General features: G+C 45.8%; 2 protein-coding genes across 3 annotated transcripts in view; one reads left to right on the forward strand and one right to left on the reverse strand.

Moving 5' to 3' along the window:
* Nucleotides 1-3,806, reverse strand: part of GPR180 (G protein-coupled receptor 180) — a 28,816-nt gene extending 25,010 nt beyond the window's left edge. The window contains exons 1-2 of one of the 2 annotated variants that reach the window (XM_084767436.1): nt 3,580-3,806; nt 1,025-1,183 (exon numbers count right to left, since the gene is read on the reverse strand). In XM_084767436.1, the coding sequence (XP_084623562.1) occupies nt 1,025-1,183; nt 3,580-3,727 (307 nt within the window). In that variant the 5' untranslated portion in view covers nt 3,728-3,806. The remainder of the gene's footprint in view (nt 1-1,024; nt 1,184-3,579) is intronic. The other variant, XM_084767435.1, reaches the window with a different exon arrangement.
* Nucleotides 3,807-6,578: 2,772 nt separating this feature from the next.
* TGDS (TDP-glucose 4,6-dehydratase) lies at nt 6,579-24,617 on the forward strand. Its single transcript, XM_084768284.1, has 12 exons — nt 6,579-6,734; nt 8,648-8,714; nt 10,283-10,351; nt 11,233-11,323; nt 16,267-16,415; nt 17,923-18,021; nt 19,602-19,661; nt 20,383-20,426; nt 21,150-21,315; nt 22,156-22,214; nt 23,021-23,118; nt 23,972-24,617. The coding sequence occupies exons 1-12, from the start codon at nt 6,649-6,651 to the stop codon at nt 24,055-24,057; spliced, it is 1,074 nt and encodes a 357-aa protein (XP_084624410.1). The 5' UTR covers nt 6,579-6,648; the 3' UTR covers nt 24,058-24,617.
* Nucleotides 24,618-24,837: the final 220 nt, after the last annotated feature.

The raw sequence follows: 24,837 nt of genomic DNA on the forward strand, positions 1-24,837 counted from the left end.
AGATCTGAGCGCTTGGCTGCCTGTTGCCTGCTGCCAGGCTTGCACTGTGCCACTAGCCTCTGGAACCACACATAACCCAGTTAGACTCTTGTATAAGCTGCCTTGGTCCTAGTGTCTTATCACAGCAACAGAAAAGAAACTAAAACAGATTCTTTCACCATCTCTCTTACAACTAGTTAATTTCAGGGGTCTAATAGGTAGAACAGCAATATGCACTTCATTCCTAAATCATAAAAGTCCCACTCTCTCTCTCAATGGCTAGCATCCCAATCGTGAGACACTGCCAATAGGAAAAAAAAAAAAAGGAACAAAAAGGAACAAACCGTAAGGTTTATAATAATGTGGCATGATACATACTGTTATTCAGCCATCATGTGACTCAGTCTCAACAGCATGCTATCAAACTGCATCCCCTGGGCTAAGCTGTATGAAATGACACAACGTGTTTAGTGCTTAGCACAGTGCCAGCAGACAATATCTACTCAACTGATGTCAGCCACTGCGCACTCAGCCAGATAAAAGGTATCTGTCATAGTAGCATGAACTACACAGACAGTAGAGCATGAATGAATTATAACTTATAATTATAAATTATAAATTCATTTGTTTAACTCTTATAAAGTATTTCGTTATCTAAAAGCTTTTTGAATGATAAAAGGGGGGAAAGCATTCTATTCTTTAAGCAAAGAAAAGGTTAGCTTGTGAAATAGCTATAAGAGCCGGGAGTGGTGGCGCACGCCTTTAATCCCAGAACTCAGGAGGCAGAGGCAGGCGGATCGCTATGAGTTCGAGGTCAGCCTGGTCTATAAAGTGAGTCCAGGACAGCCAAGGCTACACAGAGAAACCCTGTTGCGAAAAACCAAAAAAAGGAAAAAAGAATAATGCAACTATACACATAATATACAAAACATCAGTTACATGAATGTAGTCACAAAACACCTTAGCATATATACATATATGTACACTTCAACATTAAAGGGGGAAAACCCCACATCTAATGGCCAAAGAAAAGCCACATACTCACTGGTCAACTGAGCTCGGGCCAGCCTCTCGCTACAGCTGTAGCCAGGGCTGCTCTCCTGCAGCTTCAGCCACTCCTGGGCTTGGAACAGGTACAGTGTGGCTTCCTTCCCAACAGCCACTGCAATGTTGTTGATTCTGACACACAGAAGAGCATGGTCACCTTGACAGGAAAACAAAAAGTATCAACTAGTTTGGTCTTATAAAGGACTAAGACAGCACAGCAAGCCCACACCTCTGCACACCAATATGGGGATTTTGTTGAACTACTCTTAAATCTCACTTATGTAAATTAATCACAACATAATGAACGCCTCATTCAGGTGTGAGAATCTACCCAACACGGGGTGTATCTGTGTAACTGTGGTGGCAAGTGCTACCATGTTCTAAGAGCATGATCCGGGACACCTGACTCATGAGCACAGGAATTCTGCTTCACTTTACAGTTCAGCCATGATCTACAGACTTTTTTAAAAAAACACAACATGGCTATTAGTACCTCATTATATTATAATGTGAAAATAAAGGCAAGTTTAAATATATGTGTCTGGGGTACCTACTTTATATTGGATGAGTAAGAGAAAGTAAGCCTGGTTGCACAAAGAATGAATTAAAACCCAGTGTAGGGGCTGAAGAGATGGTTTGGTGTAAGAGCATTTGCTGCTCTTGAAAAGGACTCTAGGTTTGGTTCCCACCACCCACGGGGCAGCTCACACCATCTGAAATTCTAATTATGGAGGATCTGACTCCCTCTAGCCTCCAAAGACACCTGCATGAAAGTCATGCACACATAAAGAAAAATAATCATTTAAGGATTTTAGTACAGAAATGGCAAAAAAAAAAAAAAAGTAGCTCCCTATTGAGGAAGGGATGCTAGTTGGAGAGAGGCGAACAGGAGACTCATTTCACAATTTTCTATTTTTTTTTTAAGATTATTTATTATGTATACAATGCTCGTTCTGCATGTACACCTGCAGGCCAGAAGAGGGCATCAGATCACATAACATGGTTGTGAGCCACCATGTGGTTGCTGGGAATTGAACTCAGGACCTTTGGAAGAGCAGACAGTGCTCTTAACCGCTGAGCCATCTCTCCAGCCCCTCAATTTTTCTATTCCTTTGGTTCTTAAGTTCTTGTTACTAGAATGATTGCTTTGGTTAAACCTTTTAAATGAGTTGAAATGTACAGTGTACACAAGAGTCCCTCTGGTACATAAGCTGGTACACTGTATCAAGTTTTACAAAGTGACTCTAAAGCACTAGTAACACTTTACATGACTGTGCCCAACATCAGTGAAAACCTGTATCAACTAGGCACAAGAGAATGACAAGTGCATTGTATATGAGAGGAGCTGTCCATGGGAAACCCCTCCCCCAGCCCCTAGGAGATGCAGGCAACTTAACAGGTAATGCCTTTCTGATTCAGCTGAATCTTGACAAGTTTCTGAAACAGTGTCCTAGTGTTTGTTTGGTAACCTACATTTACTCCGTTTCCCCCTCCTTGTTGACCAAGCAATCGCAACCAGAGCTCTATGTGGGGCATGAACAGCACAAACCACAGCTCCTTGGCTTAACTTTCCAGATCACAGTGCCGGTTCTGTCCATTCTCAATACAACGGAGTTGTTTACTCACGGCTCTCTTCTTCCTTCATGCAGGTATATTCAGTTTTGACAACTGACATGTTTCTCTCAGATTTTGTAAAACCGTCAATGTTTGTGTTTTGGGAGCATTCTTTTTTTGCCACCAGTTCTACAAGTTCCCAGGACTGGGCATTCCTTCCCATGCCAAGAACCTTCTCGTTTCTATTATTTTCTCCTGAGACCCTCTCTTAAGTAGGTACACATTGGTTTCCATGGTTGCATCTCCAGTGCAACTCGATCGCATAAGCTAAAGATCTCAGCTGCAGGAAGGCAGCTTGGAACCTTGAAATGCAATCATGTCAAGTTCAGAGCACCAAGACAGCACTCTGAAGATGGGGCAAAATTAATAGAATCTCGAACTCGTCAACTGAGAACTATTGATTTTCCTGGAGGTTACCAGGAAGTGCGAATGGAAAGGCAGCTCTTTCAGCCACGCCAGGGTGTTACCAATCAAGGAACTTTCTAAACACTTCAGCGCATATCCACCAATTGAACTCTAGGCACATAGTAAATCTACCGCATTTTGTAGCATGGTAACCAATGACAGATCCCAAACCCGCCCCAAGTAGTTTTTTATGCAGCCGGTCTTACTAGCAGCAGGGAAGCTACGTTCCCGGGCAGACATTCACTCATAACACAGGGCCTAAATGCGTACGATCAGGCCAAGTGCGGGGCGAGGGGAGAGCTCTGGGAAGATGCAGCAGGGCGGTCCGGTTTGCACCGGGAGCGTCGGGGATAATGGAAACCGCTTTTCAGGTGCACTAGGCTGAGGCCTGGTGAAGGCGCAGGGCCGTGGCGATGCTGGGATCCAGGGGAGGCCCGGACGACGTGGCGGGAGGGAGGCGCCCGGCCGCCGCCTACCGACCCCGGGCCTGCGGGAGGCCGCGCGCCTGCATCCCTCCGCCCGCCCCGGACCTACCATGGAACTCGAAATGGCCGATGCTCTGGCCCTGGGCGTCCCGGGCCGCGGCGCTGCTGAAGCTGCCCCGCAGGGTCTTGCCCTGACCGCCCTGCGGCCACCAGCAGCTGCACGTGAGGGCGACCGCCAGCAGCCGCAGGCCGCCCATGCCAGCCGCCCGCTCCGCTCGCGCGCCGGGCAACCGCCTGCGGCCTGTGGCCTGCGGCCCACGTCGGCAGCGGGGGCGGGGCGTAGCTGAGGGGGCGGGGCCTGGAACTGACGGCCAATGAGGCGCGGGATCGCCGCCATGAGGTGGAGACAGTAACCAGTCAGCGGTCGCGGTGGGCGGGACGTGCAGGTCTGCGGGTTCCCAGCGCTCCCCAGCGCTGCCCAGCTGGTTCCCGCCTGTTTTAAATGGAGCCCTCCAGGGAAGGTGTTTAGGGTTACCGAAAACAATCGCCCTGGCACCCTTACGCCACGGCGCACGCGCGCTTGTCATTGACGTCTGAGGCTTTCCAGGAAAGAACGGAGAAATACTTGGCCGAGCTATCCCAGGCAGGAAAGCGCCCTCAAAGGCACGTTCTTTGCCCATTCTCTCCCGCTCCCATGCCACTTTAATATATAACAAGGATGCTTTCATGTCCAAACTGAAAATTTTGACTTTTTCTTGGCACCAGACCGATGTATTTTTCCTTTCTTGAATAGAGTTCCTAGTCTGGTTGACTTATGTCATCAGCTGCGAATTACAAGGACTACCTTTATTCAAGTTTCGTTGGCCTTTCTTCGGTTGAGGGTAAGAAGCAGTCAGGCACCGCTTATTGGCCTGGGGCAACTGACCTCCCTCCAGTGTTAATTCTACTTAACTACAGCCCACCCCTGACTTTAGAGTTACAGAACACTTTAGAAAACACCATTTTCCAGCATCATTTTCCTTCATAGGGACTTCATTGCTATTAGTACACAATCCATGCTCTTTAGAATATGGGTTCAAATATTGCAAATGCCCATCCTTAACACTATCGTTCCACACACACGCCAAACCCATTGTGTTGATGAGACTTGCAACCCCCTCGGCCTGAAGGACTTCTTACTCTACAATCCTCCTTTTTCTGCTAGATTATCTTTTCTCAACACACTTGAACAAGCCGGTGGGACACCCTGAGTCTGTGCCAGATTTCAGAGAAACCAGAATGCCTTGCTCCCCTATCAGGTCAATGACTGCAAAACTCTGTAAGTGGCTTCCAGCTCACCTGAATTTCTCACTCTATTGTAAGGAGCAGATGGTCAGAGACTGTAAGCATCTTGAGGAAAGCAAATGTAGGAACTCATAATTATTTTATGAATAAGCGCATACAAATTATCCTCATTCAACAAGATGTTTTTATAACATAAACACAAGTGCTCACAACCTACCTCATCATTTAAGTAAAGAAACCCATTTCTTACAGGTATTTCCAGCACTCCTGGCTTCCCAGGAGAATAAAAGTATTGATATTATGAGACTTTTAAAAAATTACCCTAGTTCTTTTTAAATGTAAGGGTAATTCATACAGCTCAGAAAAACTTTCATAGTCAAAAGTATACAGAGCAACATTTTAAGTTCTGTCTTCCTAATTTTTCCCAGTCCTGAAAGGTGGTCTTGGTTAATATTTTCAGATGGATCTTTTCAGATAAGCCTCTGCAAATATATGTGGTGTTAAACTAAATTTGCCTTGAGACTGCCCCCAGTATTTTGAATTCCTACAAAGGAACTGCAACCTAACTTAGTGAGCCAATCAACGGGCTCCCAACTGATCAACTATGCCTGTGTACGAAAGACATGTTGTATCAAGGTCAGGGTTCCCTTTGAGAAGACACAAGTAGAGCCATAGCCTGTTAAGTCTTTGCTAAACATATCGTCCAAGATTTACTTTTTTGTGCGTTTACAAGTATGTTTACAAGCCATATGGGTACAGTGCTCATGGAAGCCAGAACAGGGCTTCCGATACCCTGGACTGGAGCTACAGAAGGCTGTGATCTGCCATGTGGGTGCTGGAAATCCACTCTGGGTCCTTAGGAAGAGAGGCCAGTACTCCTAACCACTGGGCCACACCACACACACACACACACCCTTGTTTATACACAGACTGCTGAGGTTGCGTGGTGGTGCTCTCTGAACCTTTCTTCCAGAGTATTGCTTGGTTTCTCATTGTTGGCTAAAATAAAACTCTACTAAATTTAATTTGTCTAAATTAATAGCATTATTGATATGCCAAGAACAGGGGTGAGGTTGTCCCTGGAGGAAAAGCAGAGCATGAGCTTTGACCACTGTAGATTCTTCCCTTTGTATTGTATCTGTGTCTTCTTCTTCTTCTTCTTCTTCTTCTTCTTCTTCTTCTTCTTCTTCTTCTTCTTCTTTCTCCTCCTCCTCCTCCCCCCCTCCTTCTTCTCCTCCTCCTCTTCTCCTTCTTCTTCTGCGGTGGCTGCTGCTGCTTCTTCTTCTCCTGCTTCTTTTTCTTCTTCCTTTTTGGTTCTTGGAGTCACGATTTCTCTGTGTGTCCCTGGCTGTCCTGGATCTCACTCTGTAGACCAGGCTGGCCTTGAACTTAGAACGAAGATCTAACAGGGAAATCTATGACGCATGTTTGTCATGATTGCAAGTAGCCTTCGCTGTCAGTGATAATATTCACAACAGTGAAACCTAACTGCGATACAACTTCCATATCCATTCTGCATACATTTGTGGGCAGCTGGGGCTTAGTCTACCGACATAGTTGAAGTTCAGAAACGAAGACATCCGTTCATAACTCCGACCTTCTAAGTATCTATAGCAGTAGTCCATGCTGGTGTCACTTGCCTAGAGAATGTTCCAGACATAGTAACCCCGGTGAACCCAATTTCTCCTAGCGAGGTAGGGCAGGAACAGAGCCCGCGCCTGCGCAGTGCCATTGCCGGCCCCGCCCCTCAGGCAGCGGTCGGGGAGAACCCGGAAGCCGCTACTGACTTCCTTGGAACGTGTCGGGGGCGGGTCGTGTCGCAAAACGTCGCGAAGGAGCGTCCCTCGGTTCTCAGACTCCGCGCTCTACGGCGCTGGCGCTGCTGAGCGGAAAGATGTCGGCTGCGGTCCGGGAGGAGCCGTGTGGTCCTCCCGGCAGCTTCGCGAAGCGGGTCCTGGTGACCGGGGGTGCTGGTTTCATGTAGGTAACGGTGCTGATGGCTGAGAAGTTGCTCCCCGCAGGCCCTGGTCTTCCCCGCGGCTCTCCTTGTCCTTGGCACTTCGGGTCCCCGGCTTTGAGGATCCGATGCAGGGAGGGTCCTAATGCACGGTTGGGACATCCGCCCGGTTTCCCTCGCTTTTTGACCGGCAAAGACGAAGTTGCTTTGAAATTGCGAGTTCTTTAACACCTGCCCCCCGCAAAAAAGAGGAAAACGAGAGTGCCTGTAGTAGCTAGCGTCCCTCCTCCTACCTCCCTGGAGGTGCCTTTACTTTTTGAGGAGCACACATGACTTTCCATTTTCTATCTGCTCTCTCTGCCAAACCTCCCACCAAGCACGTACAGGCCTTTTCCAAAAGCTCGCCTCGACCCGGACATGGGGATCGTGATTGGACTCATTTTTTAAGAAAACTTTTACAAATCCGTTATTTTTCCTAACTTGTTCGAGGCTCATGCCCATGAGCCTTCCCTTTTCTTGTGTCAAAGGTTATCCTGAATTTGACTTCTCACCGCTGTGCCCTGAGACTGCCCTCTTTTGCTTAGAACACTGTCTCTGTACCTCTCCGATTGATCTGCGTGCGGTTTCTTCAGACTCCTTAAAGTGTGTTCATATGCAGAAGCCATTGTTTTTAAGGAAATGAGATGCCGACGCATTGAAGGTTACACTCGTGTTTCTGTGAGCCTTGTAGTGTAACCCAAAATCTTCATCACATGTAGAAGACTCGGGTGCTCAAGCCCTTTTTTCCAACCTAATCTTTGTGCTTCTCTGTGCCTGACACAACCCTCTCCGAGTTCTTGGAGCACGCTTGCACTTCTCTCTTCGCTTAGGTCTTTGCACTACTCAGTTCAGGTGTTAACTCACCCACACACCAACTTCAGAGTGCTTACCGGACCACTCTAGGCTATGGACCCACCTAACACTACCGGGGATTTCGCAGAGCATTGCCCTCCTAGAGTATAAACACTGAGGGCAGCTGTATGCTCACTGAGCACTGCAGGAAGAAAGGTCTGGTTCTATGAAGGTCTTAGTAATGGATGCGTGGGTAATAGACAGGAGCCTCTTCTGTCCTGTAGAGCTCTGTGTCTCCTGCATGGAGAGGGTACCAGGTGTCTGGTTTACTGCCCACTGACGTGCAAAGGACCTTTTAAGTCTGACAGACACTTTGCTAAGGGTACCAAGAAGCCAAGTTTCCCTTAATTAACAGGAGTGTTGATGTGGCCAAGCACTTGTACTTGGATGGAAGGGCTGGTCTACAAAGAATGTCCTAGAAAATGAGGGAAACGGCCCCTAAGTATAGACTTCACAATTAGTCAGTGCTTGCCTGCCGTTACTCCCAAGAGCCCCAAGGGTAAGTGGGTTTTTTGTTTTGTTTTGTTTTTTAAATCTGGTTCATTTTACTGAGCTGGCTCCACTTGAGGGTCCACTGGTACCCAGGAACCACTGTCAGTACCAAGCTCAAACTCAACTGGGGCATCTGGGCTCAGTTCAGGATGCTCCAGTTTCTAGCACCAAGAGAGCAGTTGCAGAAGTCACCATAAACGGAGGCAAATGGTAGTGTTTATGCCACAGTGACTCACTGCAGTTGCTCTGACTAGACCTTGTATTTTTCGTGCACGCACTCACAGCATACATGGACAGCATCATTTGGTTAAACTGCCTCTTTCTTTACTCTCAGAGCCAGGAAGTTTTGCATGGCACAGGGAGGGTATGAGAGTTTGTTTCTGGGTCCTGTGGAGAGGTGTGTTGAAAGGGCACGTGTGTGGTGGGTTCCATCATTTCTGTAGTGCAGAAAGTGCAGTGTCACATCTTCATACCTTCCTACTACTCCACACCTGGGGGAAGCAAGACAGGGAGCTTAACGTTCATCCCTCACCAAGTTCTTTTCTTCCTGTAGCGCATCCCATGTGATTGTTTCCTTAGTGGAAGATTATCCTGACTATATGATCATAAATCTGGACAAGGTAAGGACTATAAAAATGAGCTTCCTGTGCTAAGACCAGCCCTCCATGTGCCTTCGTGCCAGCCAGGCGTGGTGGTGCACACCTTTAATCCCAGCAGAGGCAGGTGGATTGCTGTGAGTTCAAGGCCAGCCTGGTCTCCATAGTGAGTCCAGGACAGCCAGGGCTATAACACAGAGAAACCCTGTCTCAAAAAAAAAAAAAAAAAAATAGTGCCAGAGAACTCAGGAGTACCAAGTGGCGTGGCGGCCTCCTGTTCTTATTTGCTTGTTTCAGCTACTCAGGGTGTGTATGTCATGTTTTCATGCTGTGTTTAACTGTAGGTCAAAGCCTTTGCATTTATTTTGTTAGCCTATAGACTATTTTTAGCAAAAGAAAAGCTTTCCCCTTTAAAAGTTCAATATATACCATAATTTTGTGATTACTATTTTGGGACGGTATTCACTTTTTAAATTAACTGTTTGATTTTGTAATTTCTACCTCCCAGAAACATCTGTGTGTTGTTTGCGTATTTCTTTTTAGCCTTAGGACATAACTAAGCCAGTGCAGTGGTCTTGCCTGTCATCCAAGCACCAGGGAGGTAGAGGCAGGGGGGTCAGAGCGTCAGGGTCATCCTTGATAGCAAATTCAAGGCCAGCCTAGGAACACGTGAGATCCTCTCTACAAACAAACAAAAAGCAGTGAGATTAACTTAATCTTGACAGTCAGGTGGTCGTGCAGGTTGAAGTCTCCCGGAAGAGTTTGATTTTTTTTTTTTTTAGTTTAAAAAAAAGATGCAAATGTTTTTCTTTTTTTCTTAATTTTCTTATTCTTATTTAATTTACACTGGTGTTTTGCCTGCATGTGCGAGGGAGTCAGATCCTCCAGAACAGAACTTAGGATGGTGTGAGCTGTGAGCATCCATGTAGGTGTTGGGAATTGAACTTGGGTCCTTTGGAAGAGCAGTCAGTGCTCTTAACCACTGAGGCATCTCTCCAGCCCCAACTGGCTCTTTTAAAAATATATTCACTATTTACTGTGATAGCTAAAAAAGAGGTGTAGTAAGTTATATATGTGCGAAGCAGGTGTTTTAACCTTTAATTACTAGTTCTTTTTCTATGAAGAGCTGAACTTGTAGCTACCAGCTACTGAAGGGGACAGAGCCACTGAGCAGGGTCAGTGTTGAAAAGGAGCTTGGAACAGCGTTTTTCTCAGAGTTTGTTCTTTTGAAATTAGTCATGACCTGCTTTTCCTTTGGGGATGTCAGAAACTTTAATGGTGTAAAAACACAGGAACCATTTCTTGTATCATAATATTTAATGTTTATGACTTTTTCTTTTTTTTTATTTTTTTGGTTTTTCGAGACAGGGTTTCTCTGTGTAGCCTTGGCTGTCCTGAACTCCCTTTGTAGACCAGGCTGGCCTCGAACTCACAGCGATCCGCCTGCCTCTGCCTCCCGAGTGCTGGGATTAAAGGCTTGCGCCACCACCGCCCGTCTATGTTTATGACTTTTAATCTAAATTGACATGCTATAGAAAGAGCTGATCTCACTTTGTGTGTTTTTCCCTCCACCCATATTCACTTATTTTAAGCTGGATTACTGTGCAAGCTTGAAGAATCTTGAGCCGATTTCTAACAAACAAAACTACAAATTTATCCAGGTACCGAAGTTTTGTCACAGTTACTTGACAATGCCACTTTAGTCATGCAGAAATCATAGGCTTTTTGTGTTACTAATGTGTTAACGATCACATAGTTTCCAGAAGTAGTTTTTGATGGAGAGTTTTGCTTTTAGAGGGATATCACAAAAAAGCTCGGGTTTAGGGACCTTGCCAAATCTATGAACAGTTGACAAAATATGTGAGTAATGTAAATATAAGCATCAGAGTGATATATGTAGTTTTAGTTAGTGGTGATAAACACACTTCCCAATATTAGTCCAGTTGTTGTGCTTGGATTTGTTTGTTTGTTTAAGATTTGTTTGTTTATTTATTTACTTATTTATTACGTATATAGTGCTGTCTACATGTTCACTTTCGAGCCAGAAGAGGGCATCAGATGGCATTATACATTATAGATGGTTGTGAGCCACCATGTGATTGCTGGGAATCGAACTCAGGACCTCTGGAAGAGCAGTCAGTGCTCTTAACTGCTGAGCCATCATCTCTCCAGCCCTGTTGTGCTTGTTTTAAATGTATTTTAGTATAGCTCTCTGAATGGGTTATTTTTCTTGATGCTAAAAAACTTCCCAGTGGTTTTATCTTTGCAAATACGTGATAGAAGTCAGTTTAATATCTAGCTGAACTTGGTGCTCAACAAAAATACTGTGAAACATAATTTCAAGAATATTTTGAATTAAATATATCTATTCTCAGATGCCCAAGAACTACACTGTTTTTATACTAGCCTGACTGCTGACTGTCTTCAAGCCATCCTCTGTTGATGTGGGGCGGGGGAGAGATGGAGGGTACCCAAGGGAAACTGGGTGTTACGACTGTGAGTCCCGAGACACCTCACCTTTTCTGCTTGCCTTTCCGTGCAGGGTGACATTTGCGATTCCCACTTTGTGAAGCTGCTGTTTGAAATGGAGAAAATAGACATAGTGCTACACTTTGCTGCACAGACCCACGTAGGTAAGAGCTGTTTTATTGTTGCGACTGCTATCTTCCTTCTCCAGAGAATAAATCCAAAGTCCAGTAGTAAGCTTGAGTAAGCAGGAACTTAACAGGCCCTGAGAGAGGACACGGCTGCTGCGCCAGAAGAGGCAGCACCGTGCCACTGACAGGCTCACTCGGGACTGTGCTTTCATTTGTTTGTCTTTTACAATGGGTCCTGGGAATCCACCTCAGCTCCTCCTGCTTGAGTTGAGTGGAGCCACCTCCTCAGTCCTGAGAAGTGGGACTCCTGTAGATTGGCTTTTATTCACGAGAGTTGAAGTGGAAAAGTAAAAGCAGCTTTAAAACCCCTGAGTTGAATCAATTTCAGACTACTGTTATTTCTGGAAGGAAGAAAGTGGCAGGTACACCAAGTAACATTGTCTGCACCACTCCGTGCGTTTGAGATACTGCTTTAATAATTTAGCCAAGCCTTCTCCTGGGAAATGGCAGATTCAGAAGAATTGAGGAGTACAGAGAAGTAGGTACTGGGTAGTTGGCTGTGGGTAGAGTCTGTCCTCTGCTGTCCCAGCACTCCAATTTAGAGTGCCCCACAGCCACTTGTCGGCCAGGGGCTTGCTCACACTTCTGGGCAGTTGTAAGCAGCACTGCTGTGAACTCTCGTGTCCAGCTGTCATGTCCTTGTATGTACACCCTCTGTCTGGCGTCTGCAGGGTCATAGGTGTAAATGTTTGTCTAGGGTCATAGGCTCACTTTTCTCAGGGTGACGATGTGGTTTTGCAGAGAAGTCATGCTGACTTGCAGCCTCTTGTCAGATTGTTTTCAGTTTTCCAGACTCGGCCCTATGTGGCAGACTCTCACTGTGTCTAATTTACTTTTTTCCTGAATAGTGAGATTATATTTAAATTTTTTAATAAAATGCTGTTGAAATCATTTGTCCATTTTTTTAAAGCCTGTTTACATTTTTCATATTGAAATATCTTATGAGATACTTTAGTAAGAAAACTGAGAAGTAGTGCTCTCTTGTGTATCCCTGCCATGTGTGTGTGCATGTAGGATATCTATGCATGTGCGTGCATGTGTGCATGTATGTGTGTGCATGCAGTTACATGTTCTTGTGCGGGCACATGCAGAAGCCAGAGGAGGGCGTCAGGTGTCTTCCTCTGCTGTGCTCTGCCTTACGCCCTTGAGACAGGATCTCTTACTGAACCTGAAACTCACGGTTTGGCTCAGCTGGGTGTTGGAAGAACTCCTGGATCTGCCTGTCTCCACTGTGCTGCTTGGATTTGAACTCAGGTCCTCATGCTTGCATAGCAAGCCCTCATACCTGCTGAGCCGCCTCCCCAGTTCTGAAGTGATCTTTCTTCTTGGTGATGTGGACTGCCTAGAAGTCCACATGTTGTAGTTGACATGACTGTGGCTGAGTCACCTCCTGGTGTCTTTTCTACAGCTTGTATTTCAGAACTTTCTGTCTTCATGGTTTGGCTTGTGCATGCTGGGTAAGCATTCTACCATTGAGCTTCATCCTCAGCCTGGATTTTACTTCTGGAAAACCTATTTGATCATCCATGTTATTATCCTCTTGCCATGTTTTAAAGACTTAGCCGAAGAATTGTTTATTTTCTTTTTCCCCACTCCTAGTTTGGAAGTTAGTCGTTTGTGCAATTAGTTTTTTTGTTTTTTGTTTTTTGTTTTTTTTTTTTTGGTTTTTCGAGACAGGGTTTCTCTGTGTAGCCTTGACTGTCCTGGACTCGCTTTGTAGACCAGGCTGGCCTCAAACTCACAGCGGTCCACCTGCCTCTGCCTCCCAAGTGCTGGGATTAAAGGCGTGTGCCACCACGGCCGGTGCAATTAGTTTTTCAAAGTGTAAATCCAGCTAGGCATGGTGGTACTCCTTTAATCTCAGCACTCAGGAGGCAGGGGCAGGTGGATCTCTGAGTTTAAGGCCAGTCTGGTCCACAAAGGGAGTCCAGAACAGCCAAGGATACACAGAGAAACCCTGTTTCAGAAGAGAGAGAGAGAGAGAGAGAGAGAGAAACCTTCCCAGGTCTTGCACTTCAGCTATGTCGAACCTTGGTTTTAGCTAAGATTTTAAATCTCTTGTATTTAATTCTGCTTTTGCTTTCAGTTCCACTAGACTTCAGTCTCAGTATTTCCTAGTATTTCCTGCAGTACTCCTTTGTGCAGTCGGTATTCATGTATATTTGAGCTTTGGGAATGATGATTTTTCTCATTGCCTTTTATTCCATTTGTTTAATCAGAGCTATAGGCAGGTCCCCCATATCAGTTCTTAGGACCCTGAGATCCAGCTGATGCGGCAGCCTGCTTAGCTGCTTTGTTTTTATCTCATTTTAGTTATTTTTTTAGTGCACTGGGCTCTATTGTAATGACTTGGCTTCTTTTTTCTTTAAAGTATCATGAATTTGTGGATTTTAACTTCCTTCCTTCCTTCCTTCCGTCCCTCCTTCCTTCTTTTCTTTTCTTTCCTTTCCTTTGGCTTTTCCAGACAGGGTTTCCCTCTGTTGCCCTGGCTGTCCTGGAAGAGGCTGTCCTGAAACACACAGAGATCCAGTAGCCTCTGGTTCCCAAGTGCTGGGATTAAATGCGTGTGCTTATTTGCTTCAGTCGGCTGTGGCGTAGTGGTGCTGGCATTCATACCTGCTGTCAGCTGCTCGGAGCTGCTTCTGGTCCTTCTTGTGTCCTCTTTGGCACAACCTTAGTAGCCTGTGACACTGTCGTAATCTTTGATGAAGCGGGATGTTCCATGCTTATCTTCAAGGTTTCCCAGCATGTTCTGCCTTTTCATGTCCTCACATCATATGGCTTTTCTTCTCTGAACATGTCCAGCATCAGTTTTGGGTCCAAATTGTTTTCTAGATTAACTGACTCATCTCTGAAAAGGCTGTCGCCAAGTACAGCTGCAGTCTGGTGTGCTGTTGGAGGAAGCGTCGCGTACATTTTAGGGGGAAAACAGAGCTCATGGGTTGGGATTTAGGGATAAGTGGGTATCACTTTGGCTGCGCATCGCCAGATTGCTGTCCTCTGGGTTTGAGAACATTGCTGTAGACCAGCAGTTCTCAACCTGAGGGTCTCCATACCTTGGAGGGTGGAATGGCTTTTTCACAGGGTTTATTTGTCAGATATCTAAATCATGATTCAAAACAGTAGCAAAATTGCAGTTATGAAGTAGCAGAGCGAATAATTTTATGGTTAGCGTCACCACAACATGAGGCTCTGTATCAAAGGGTCTCAGCATTAGGACAGTTGAGAACCGCTGCTGTGGCCTCACTCCCAGTATGTAGACATGTTTTCCTCCACCTGCCTAGCCTCAACAACAAAATGTCTTTTCATATTTTTAAAGCATCTATCTTATGTGTATGTTTCTGAGTGCATGTGTGTGCACCACATGCATGCAGGAGCCTGTGGAAGTCGGAACAGACATCAGATGACCTAGAACTGGGGTTACAGACCGTTGTGGCCACCATGTGGGTCTGGGAATCAAACCTCGGTCCTCTGTAAGAACAAGTGTTCTTAACCGCTGAGCCATCTCTATAGCCCTCTCTTCAACTTTTTTATTTTTTGCTAGTCTGATAAATAAGTTTTAAATTTGAAGGGTTTTGTTGTAAGTGAAGCTGCACATCATAAACTTAAGGACATTTGTTTAGACTGTGTCTTCTATACATTTTACTGTAGGACTGTTCTTGTTTTATAAATCATCTATAGGTTGTTGAGATAGTCTGCTTATCTCCACTAAGTTCAAGTATTTTTACCTTCTCCTATATTTCTTTAAAAAAATTTTGTTGTTGTTTTGTTTCTGTTTGTGTAGGGTTGTTTTGTCCTGTTTTCAGTCTCTTCCCCACCTTCATACTGGTTGCACTGGGGACTAGCATCCCACATACTGGGCCAATAGTCTCCCAGCACTGATTTATATCCCCAGCGTGCCCACGTGCCGGTTTTAATGGTCTGACAGTGGCCGTGGGAATAAGGCCCTCAAGGCCAGGCTCTGGCTCTGTGTTGACCGAGCATAAAGAAAGGAGCTGGCTACCAAGGGGCACAGCTTTGGCGGTTGTCTATCTTGTTTGATAAATAAGGTCAGATAATCATTTCTCCTAATTTGTATGTCTCTTCCTGTGGTGCATCTGATTTTAATCATAGATGTGCCTAATTATGCACAGATATAAGATAGTAAATAGGCAATTGAGCCAAAGAGGTCACTAGGAGGACACAATTTGCCTTACTGCACATGCACCTCAAATTAGTCCAGGCTGGATTGGCCTTTCTGTCTTGTACCCATGTATATCAGGAATGTATTTGAGTTGTAACTATCTAAATTTGGTTATTTTTAGGAGAAGCGAAACATGTACAATGTTGAGAGAGAGGTGTACACCTACTCAGAAGCAGTGTGGCCCAGTGCAGGTAGAGGTCTGAGGAAGTTTTTAGGTTGTTAGGTGCCAAGTGCAGTATTAAAGAGGAGTGAGGTACATGGCCAAATTAAATAAGGTGCCAGGCTACTTGTCTGTCCTTCGTGTTTGCCTGTCTCACCAGCGCTTGGAAGGCAGAGGCAGGACGATCAGAAGTTCAGGACTCAGCCAGTGAGGTGGCTCACTGAAGACAGGCTCTTCCCTCCCAGCCTGACAACCTGGATTTGATCCCTAGAGTCCACGCAGTGGAAGGAGAGAATGGCTCCACACTCGAGCTGTGTGCACATGTGCGTGCACACACGCACGCACATGGCACACACGCACTCACCCATAGTAATAATTAAAGTAAAAGTTGAACATCATGCTCAGCTACACAGTGCGTGTGAGGCCAGCGTGGGCTGCATGAAACTGACCGTGTCAGCCTGTTACATGTGTGGTGAGCAGTAGGGAGTGAGCACTCTGCAGCCTCAGTCAGTCAGTCAGTCAGTACTTGCTTTGTCTCATCAGTGGAATTACTAACGTATCTCTCGTTTCTTTTAGATCTTTCCTTTGTCCGTGCCTTTGAGTTTGAATTTACATACGTGAATGTTTATGGCACTCATGTTTTGGTAAATACTGCTTATGAGGCCAGAGTGGAGAAATTTATTTACGTCAGCACAGATGAAGTATACGGAGGCAGTCTTGACCAGGTAAGCTGGGAAAGTGTGTTCCATGTGCCAGGTACCAGTACAGATGTCTGTCTGTCTGTCTGTCTGTCTGTCTGTGGCTAAGATGATAGAGTTCATGGGCTTTTCCTGTGCTCTGCTTACACGCGTTGTGTTGCCCTCCAAAGTGTTGCTTGTTGCTTCCTTCTCCTTTGTTCCTGTCATTCGAGGCAGGATTAGCATCAGTGCACACATACTGTGGTTGGTATGTTAGCACTCAACTGTTAGCCATAAACAACAGATTTCATTTTGTATTTCCTAGACCATATATTGGTGTGTGTCATTTAAAGGGATTCCCTAGCACTTGTGATCTGCGGGCATCTTGATGGTGTTAGCCAGCAGCTTGTCCCTGCTCTCTGAAAGCCCTTCTCACTCGGGGTTTGGTAGAAAGCGTTCAACCATGTCTGCGTGGTGCACAGGGAAGGCCTGATATTCTGCTGCCAAGTCCACACAGCTGTGTGGAAAATCAAGCTATCTATCAATTGCACAAGATAGGGCATGATACACAAACCTCATTCCCACCGATCACTCTGCCTGGTACTGACTTTGAGCTCAGCTAGATTGTAGAGGCTATACAACAGTCATTTTTATAACCAGAGAGTTCCAGGATTTTGCCTGGATGACCCTTTCAGTGGTGAGCTTCAAACTTGCAGCAGCAACTGTCAACAGCTTACTAAGATTTCTACCCAAGAAAGTTTTAAAGAAATTTTAGCTAGGCCTGGAGGCTTATGCCTGGTGATGGGGTCTATACTCTGAGTTTAGGAGGCTCAAGGGTGAGGATCCCGAGTTAAAAGCTAGCCTAGGTGACTTAATGACACTGTGCTTCCAAAATAATACGTACAAGGCTAGAAAGGTGCCTCAGTGGTTAGAGCACTTCCTGCTCTTACAGGAGACCCTGGCTTGGCTCCTAGTACCCATGTGGCTGCTTGCAGTCACGTGTAAGTCCAGTCCAGGGGGCTGATGCCCTGATTTCCAGGGGTTCCTGCATGTATGTGGTGCGTATAACCTCATACACATGCACGCTCACACAGATAAGTATTTGTAAATGGCTGAGAATGCAGGTTTGATATAATCTGGCTTCCAGCAGCACAGTAACTTCGTCCCCATTTCCTTCCCACACACTAGCCTAATTTTAGGGCCTCTGCACTGGGCTTTGTCCTTTGGGGTTTTTGTTTGTTTTTGAGACAGTTTCAGCTCATGATCCTGTCCCTCCATCTCCCCAGTGCTGGCATTACAGATGCCAGAGCACCACCAGATCAGAGATGGCTGCTTAGATGCAGCGATGGGCGTTTTAAGCTAGTACTGTGGTTGGTGTTTGATTTTGTTCTGCTGTGTATTGATGTGTGCACGTGTGTGTGTGTGCTGTGGTTGAACCCTTGCCTTCTTGAATGTGACTAGACTACTGCTGAGCCACACACTTAGACCTTGTAATGTGTGTAATTCGAATGTATCCTTTTCTTCCCTCACTCCCCATGTATCCTCTTCAAACCAGGAGTTTGATGAGTCATCACCCAAGCAACCTACAAACCCTTATGCTTCGTCTAAAGCAGCCGCTGAATGCTTTGTGCAGTCTTATTGGGAACGATACAAGGTAAGAGCTGATGTCTGAAGCTTATTTTTCCAAGACAGGGTCTCACTGTGTGTTCCTGCCTGACCTGGAGCTGCCTCCTGAGTGCTGGGATTAAAGGTGTGTGTGTGGGGTGTGTGTGTGTGTGGGGGGGGGGTGTTTTCTACAGTATGAGTGTGGTGGTCAGAGGGAACTTCTGGAAGCAGTTCTTACCTTGCCCCTGTGAGTTCAGGTCGTCAGGCTTGGCAGCAGATGCTCTTACCATCTCACCAGGCCTAAAACTCTTTAAACTGTGGACTTCGGCTTTAAATTCTAAGTCAGCTTTGGCATGGAAGACCTAGCTTTAAAGCGTAGGCAGTAAGGGCTTGTAGGTGTCGAACTCTTACATTGCGTGGACCACAAAGGTCCTACCTTTGGCTCAGTGCCTCACGGGAGCAGTAACAGAGTCGTATTCAGTCCTGTTTTAGTAATAGGACTACAGTGTAGTGAAGCTGCATGCAAAGTGTACGAGGTAGAGGGACAGCTGGTTCCTTTTCCGGCAGTTGCTGTTCTCTGTATGGTTCAGCAGTCCTGGCTCCTTGGGGAGCAGACTTGTAGACTTACGTCTGGTGGCGCTGACAGTGTCGTACCACAGTGTCAGCAAAGCGAGTATTGTCAGCCCCAGCGCCATGTTTGGCTCCCCACTGGCCGTTATCAGTTACTAGGGGCTCAGTCAGAAAGCGCCAAGAGATTTCTCCTCTGCTCTCTCTCTCTTCGTGCTGGTTCTTTTTACGGCAAGGGTTGGTTCAGTGGAGAAAGTTCTAAGTAAATGCAGACTGCTGGGAGCCATCTTGGAAAGGAGCTTGTGGAAGGCCTTGGTGTTTAGCCTGCCTCTGCCTCCAGCTGTAGCCATCGTCGTCTGTCGCCATAAGAAAAGGTGCCTGCTGGACCCTCGGCCTTTTGAAATATATGGTATTAATGGGGCGCTATCTTATTATGAGGCCCTGGCTAGTCTGAAGTTTGCTGTGCAGACCATGCTGTGTAGACTTTGGTCTCTGCCTCCTGAGTTCCTAGTATTGAAAGCATGCACCACCAGGCCTGACTTTTAAAAGACAAAAATAGGGTTTCACTAAGTAGCTCAGGCTGGCTTTTGCTCAGCATCCAGAGTGTCAGAAGTACAGGTATGAGCCTATCTTTGTCCAGCTCACCTCTGTTTTGGAGCGTGGGTGAGGGTGTGGTCACAGAAGCTTTCTATATCCCTCTTCCTCATGAGTCATCAGTCATCAAGGCTAGCACAAATGTAGCTTTCCTGTCTCATGGCTGATCGTGGGCCTGGGAGGACTGGGAAGGGACTGGGATTCGTGATGTGAAATTCCCAAATAATATGTTATCATCTATAAACTTTTTATATACTGTATCTAACATATGCATATACATGTTCATACTTACCTGAGGCAGGCAGGCCCCTCACTCTGTGCTCACGGTGTGTCATTTAGGCACCAGTGTTTCGAAATTTTGTATGTTTTCACAATAGCGCTGATTGTTGGGGAACCCCCTCACCCCCCCACCCCCACAAACACACAAACACATAAACACACACACTAATGTGAATGTTCACTCTTCAGTTCCCAGTTGTCATCACAAGAAGCAGTAATGTCTACGGACCACATCAGTATCCAGAAAAGGTAAACATGTTTCTAAATTCTTAGTGCATTTTAGTGATTGAAACGTTATTTATAATAATCTATTTCTCTGAAGTAATTTATGTTGTAATTGTAATGCCCTGTGCTGGTGGCACGCAGATCTCCTCAGACTCAGAGTTGGAAGACCTGAGGGTCAGATTGGCACATTCCAGCTGGCATGCCTCGAGGTCCTTTAACTGTTGTCTTTAAATTGGGGCATGTAATGAAAATACAGGCTTTTAAGGGTTCAGTGAGGGGACGTGTGTGGACAGCACTGTCTTCCTTGGACTCTAAAGCAGCATGGAGCCCTCCCAGCTGCCCTATGTAGCACTTAGGACTGTGACTGCAGTTGTGCTGGGGTATGTGAAATTAAGAGCTAATTAGGCAATGATGTGGCCAGCTTGGATGTACAGAAGTGATAACGGATGTGATGCCTGCCTTGATGCGAGACATCACCAGAGCGGAGGTGTTTGTTGGCTGCAAACTGCCCAGGAAGCTGCCTCTGATCCGCACTCTGTCTGCTGTTTCACCATAAGGCTTTTATGAAATCACAAACTACCTTAACATCTCTTGTTTACCAAACATAATTTTTCATGAGTTTAGGTAGAAAGAGTTAGAATATATCCATATATATATATCTTAGTAATAATGTTTAATCTTATGAATGTAAATTCATCTTAATGTCATCTTCAAAGTCTGAAATGACATTTAAATATTCTTCTAGGTTATTCCAAAATTTATATCTTTGCTCCAACACGACAGGAAATGGTACGTTGCTTTTCCTTTTACGCTCACATGCTGCCTGCTCTGCTGAGGCGTTCATAGCAGCCCGTGAGGGCCACAGAGGCCGTGGACTTGGGGATGCTTTTCCTGTGCAGTGTGAGGGTTTCTTAGTGACTGAGCTATAGCTTCATAATTCACTCAGGTCAATTCCGAAATTATCTGCCAAAGATCTTTGAGTTGCAAAATAAAATTTTGGCATCTATGTATAATTTTATATTTCCAAGTGATTAATATAAAACTAAGATTTCCCCCTTTCCTTTCCCATTATTTTTAGGTTCTGGGGCTAGAAAACAGGCCTTGCACAGCCTGTAGCCTCAGCTCCCTTCCCCAGCCCTGGGATCTTGTTGGTTTTTAACCTTTTGAAATTTCTCAGGCTGGGCTTAAACGTGGGAGTCCTCTTGCCTCAGTTCCCCAAGCGGCTGGAGTTACAGCTCTGTACCATCTCACCCAGCTTAGGGATTGCTTCAAAATGAATTCATGGTATAAAATTAACAAATATTTCTTAGTTTCTGCTTTTTAAATTAAGAATACTTCAGAAGTTTGGCCATCATTAAGGAATGAGGGAAAAAATAAGGGAAATTGACTTTTTCACTCAGAGGTTTCCAGGCTCTCTGGAAACTGGCTTCCCAGGAGTCACACTGGCCATTGCTTACAGCTTGCGAGTGTCCTGACTGCCCTTCATAATTCTGCCTTGTTTAATCTGTTTAGCTGTATTCATGGGTCAGGCCTTCAAAGAAGAAACTTCCTTTACGCTGCTGATGTGGTGGAGGCATTTCTCACTGTCCTCAGAAAGGGAGAACCGGGTGAAATTTATAACATTGGGACCAGCTTTGAAATGTCAATTGTCCAGCTTGCAAGAGAGCTGATACAGCTGGTATGTATCTGCTGTAAGAGGGTATTTACAAGGCTGTCACCAAGTGAGGGGCAGGATCAAGAATTTTGTTGCTATCTGTGTTAGTTACTTTGCTGTTACCATGATGAAACACTATGACCACAGGCTACTCAGGAAAGAGCTTATTCTGCCTTAGAGTTCTCAAGGACTGGAGTCTGCAGTGGGGGTGGAGGAGGCATGGCTTGAAGGCAAGAATGGGAAGCTGGCTGGGACCATTTTCATCCACACACAGGAGGTGGGAGAGAGAAAGGAGAGGAAGCGGGCTGAGGTGTGAGCCCTCAAAGCCCATTCCCAGGGACATGCGGTCTCTGGCAAGGCCCCACCTCTTAAAATTTCAAGGACATCTGCAGACAGCAGCACCATTAGGGACCAAGGATTCAAATACACTCATGCAAATGGTTACGTGCGATTTACTTAACTACAAATGAGCAGAAGGGGAAATAATTCATATTTATGTGTACCGCGTACCATCGTGTGAAATGGCATTAGTTCTTCAGGGAAGGAATGTTAGTGCATCTGCTAGCTAAGGTGTGCCTCAGTCTCAGAAATAGGAAAGAGTATTCTCAGTGTCAAAGAACAGCAGAACATAAGGTAACTGCGGCTCCCGTGTGACTTGCTCACCTGCGCGGTGTGTGATTTGCATTCTCTGAGCTCTGTTGTGAGCGCAGTTGTAATGATGGGCAGTCCTTTTGCTGCCCCTCCCCCTCCCGCCCTCTGTGAGGCAGTTGTCGTTCTCAGTGGCCTCTGTCAGCTATTAAACACAGTTGTTGCTCTTTGGTCTCATTTTGTAGTGCGCCTCACAAGCCTGCTTCATTTTCACAGATCAAAGAGACCAATTCAGAGTCTGAAACGGAAAAGTGGGTGGACTACGTTAATGACAGGTGAGTAACCAGTTGGGACATCTGGAGAAGATGGTGCCAGCTTAGGGGCTTATACAACAGAAAACTGAACATGCTGGGAAATGGTTCAATTTGTGAGTTTTCTGACACACTTTCTTCCTAATTATAAGTGGCACAGAGGCTAAGGATGGCATGGTTATTAGCCGTGGGCTTGCAGGGGCTCCTTCCTAGTCTAGGGTTCTGTCCACTGTGAAATCCAGAGACTGCCTCCTTACACACGTGCTCGGACTGTAATTAGAATGTAGACGGAGGGTCTTCCCTAGGCTTGGCACTCAGGAACCCCGGGTTCCTTGTACTTTTGTGATTTATTTCTCCACTCATCAAACATGTACTACTTTTCTTCTATATGTCAGGTACTTATTTGTACCCAGATTGTGGCTGAAATAAATAAGTTTAGAGAGAATAAGGCTACAGAGAATGTCAAACATTGGTAATCGTGAGTTTTGTGTATTTTATGAAAATTTCCTACAGTAAGCATGTCTCCAGGGTGATTCTGTTCTAATGTGAATTACGATGATGTATGAGTGTGCAGTCTGTGTCCTAGTCAGTGTGCAAATGTGCATTCTGTGTCTAAGTGCACAAAAGTGTATTAACAATAAAGACGTGAGAGTGTGCATTCTGTGTCTTAGTGTACAAAAGTATATTCACAATGAAGACGTGTGAGTGTGCATCCTGTGTCCTAGTCAGTGTGCAAATGTGTGTTCACAATGGAGATGTGTGAGTGTACATTCTGTGTCCTAGTGTGTAAATGGGTACTCACAGTGTCCTCCTAATCTTTGCTTTCCCAGACCTCACAATGACATGCGATATCCAATGAAGTCCGAGAAGATGCGCAGTTTAGGCTGGAAGCCCAAAGTGCCCTGGGAAGAAGGAATAAAGAAAACAGGTATGTGATGCGGGGACCCCGGGGCAGTGCAGCATGGGAGGAAGCAGCTCCGTTCTGAGCCACGTGAGCACGCGTCTGTGTCTCTGTGTTCACCAGACGCCGAGTTTGCTGATTCCAGGTTCTCAGTCTGCACCTCCTTGTTCTTGAAAGGTGTGTTTTGTTATCACTGGTTACAAATCACCTAGTGTGCACCATAGACTGACTTCACTGAGGGTCTGCACCGTAGACCGACCTCGCTGAGGGTGCGCACCACAGACCGACCTCGCTGAGGGTGCGCACCACAGACCGACCTCGCTGAGGGTGCGCACCACAGACCGACCTCGCTGAGGGTGCGCACCACAGACCGACCTCACTGAGGGTGCGCACCACTGATCGACCTCACTGAGGGTGCGCACCATAGACTGACCTCACTGGCACCATAGACCGACCTCGCTGAGGGTGCGCACCACAGACCGACCTCACTGAGGGTGTGCCCACAGACCGACCTCACTGAGGGTGCGCACCATAGACCGACCTCACTGAGGGTGCGCACCACAGACTGACCTCGCTGAGGTTGCGCACCATAGAATGACAGTGCCTGTTCATAGAGAGCCACCATAGTGCTGCCTGGTCCCCATCACCATGTGCAGATGAGTGAGTGGTCTTCTTTTCCTGTAAGCAGCATCAGTGACTAGGCCTCTCTCCTGATGTTGCCGCAGTCTCAGTGTCTTCAGCCCCATGGTCTGTGGGGCTCCCAGGCCTCTCAGGCAATGAGTCACCGCTGATCTTAAGAGGGCTTTGCTGACAAGCAGGGCCTCAAATGGTGGCTAATTGATGTTTATCTTTTACTGTTTGTGTTTTATTTTCCTGCCAGTTGAGTGGTACCGAGAGAATTTTCACAACTGGAAGAATGCAGAAAACGCATTAGAGCCCTTTCCAGTTGAGCCACCCTTCGTGTAGCTGCCAGCTGCAGAGAAGAGGACGCCACCCTACCTCAGCACTTGACGTGAACCAAGAGCCTAAATGAGGCTCCATATTCTCTCCTGGAGTGAGAGGCTGACCTCAGTGCTGGATTCATGCAAAGTCGTCAGAAGTTTCAGTGTTGGTCCAGGACTCTGGAGATTCCCTCAGCCAGCTCCTCCCGGAAGTCAGGCAGGGACTGGCCCTGCAGAGGTGTTAGGCTGCGTGAGGCGAGGCCCTGGCCCTGAGAACAAAGGCAGGAGGTCAGCACTGGCTGCCTCAGGTTTTATGTCCTGACTGTATTTCTTAAGGTCTAATGATGTGAAAATGGAACAAAAAGAAGGATTTCTAGCACTTTTACACTTGATAATTTTGTAAAATTAAGTTAAATTGTTTTTAAAGGTAGAATATAAATTTCTGCCATTTTTGAAGTCAGTTGTTGACTTACATATAACCTGTATCAGAGAAATTTTATCATGTATCTGCTGTTTACAGTGGTTTTATTTATAAAAGTATCAACATATTTTAATATATTAAATGCAGATTGTAGCTTTTTTAAATGATGTATTTTTATTTTGTTGTAATTTTAAAAAATAATCATACAGTTTTAAAATCTTTCTGCCCTAAAGACTTCAATGTCACTTTTTAAAATAACTGAGCTCATAGTGGGTGGACAAAGTTAAAGGTTGCTCTGTCCTGCATGCCAGCCTTGTCTGTCTTAGTTAGGGTTTTATTCCTGTGAAGAGACACCATGACCACGGCAACTCTTGAGGCTGGCTT

Source organism: Acomys minous (assembly GCF_964271855.1).
Source record: "Acomys minous genome assembly, chromosome: 18".
Lineage (NCBI taxonomy): Eukaryota > Metazoa > Chordata > Mammalia > Rodentia > Muridae > Acomys > Acomys minous.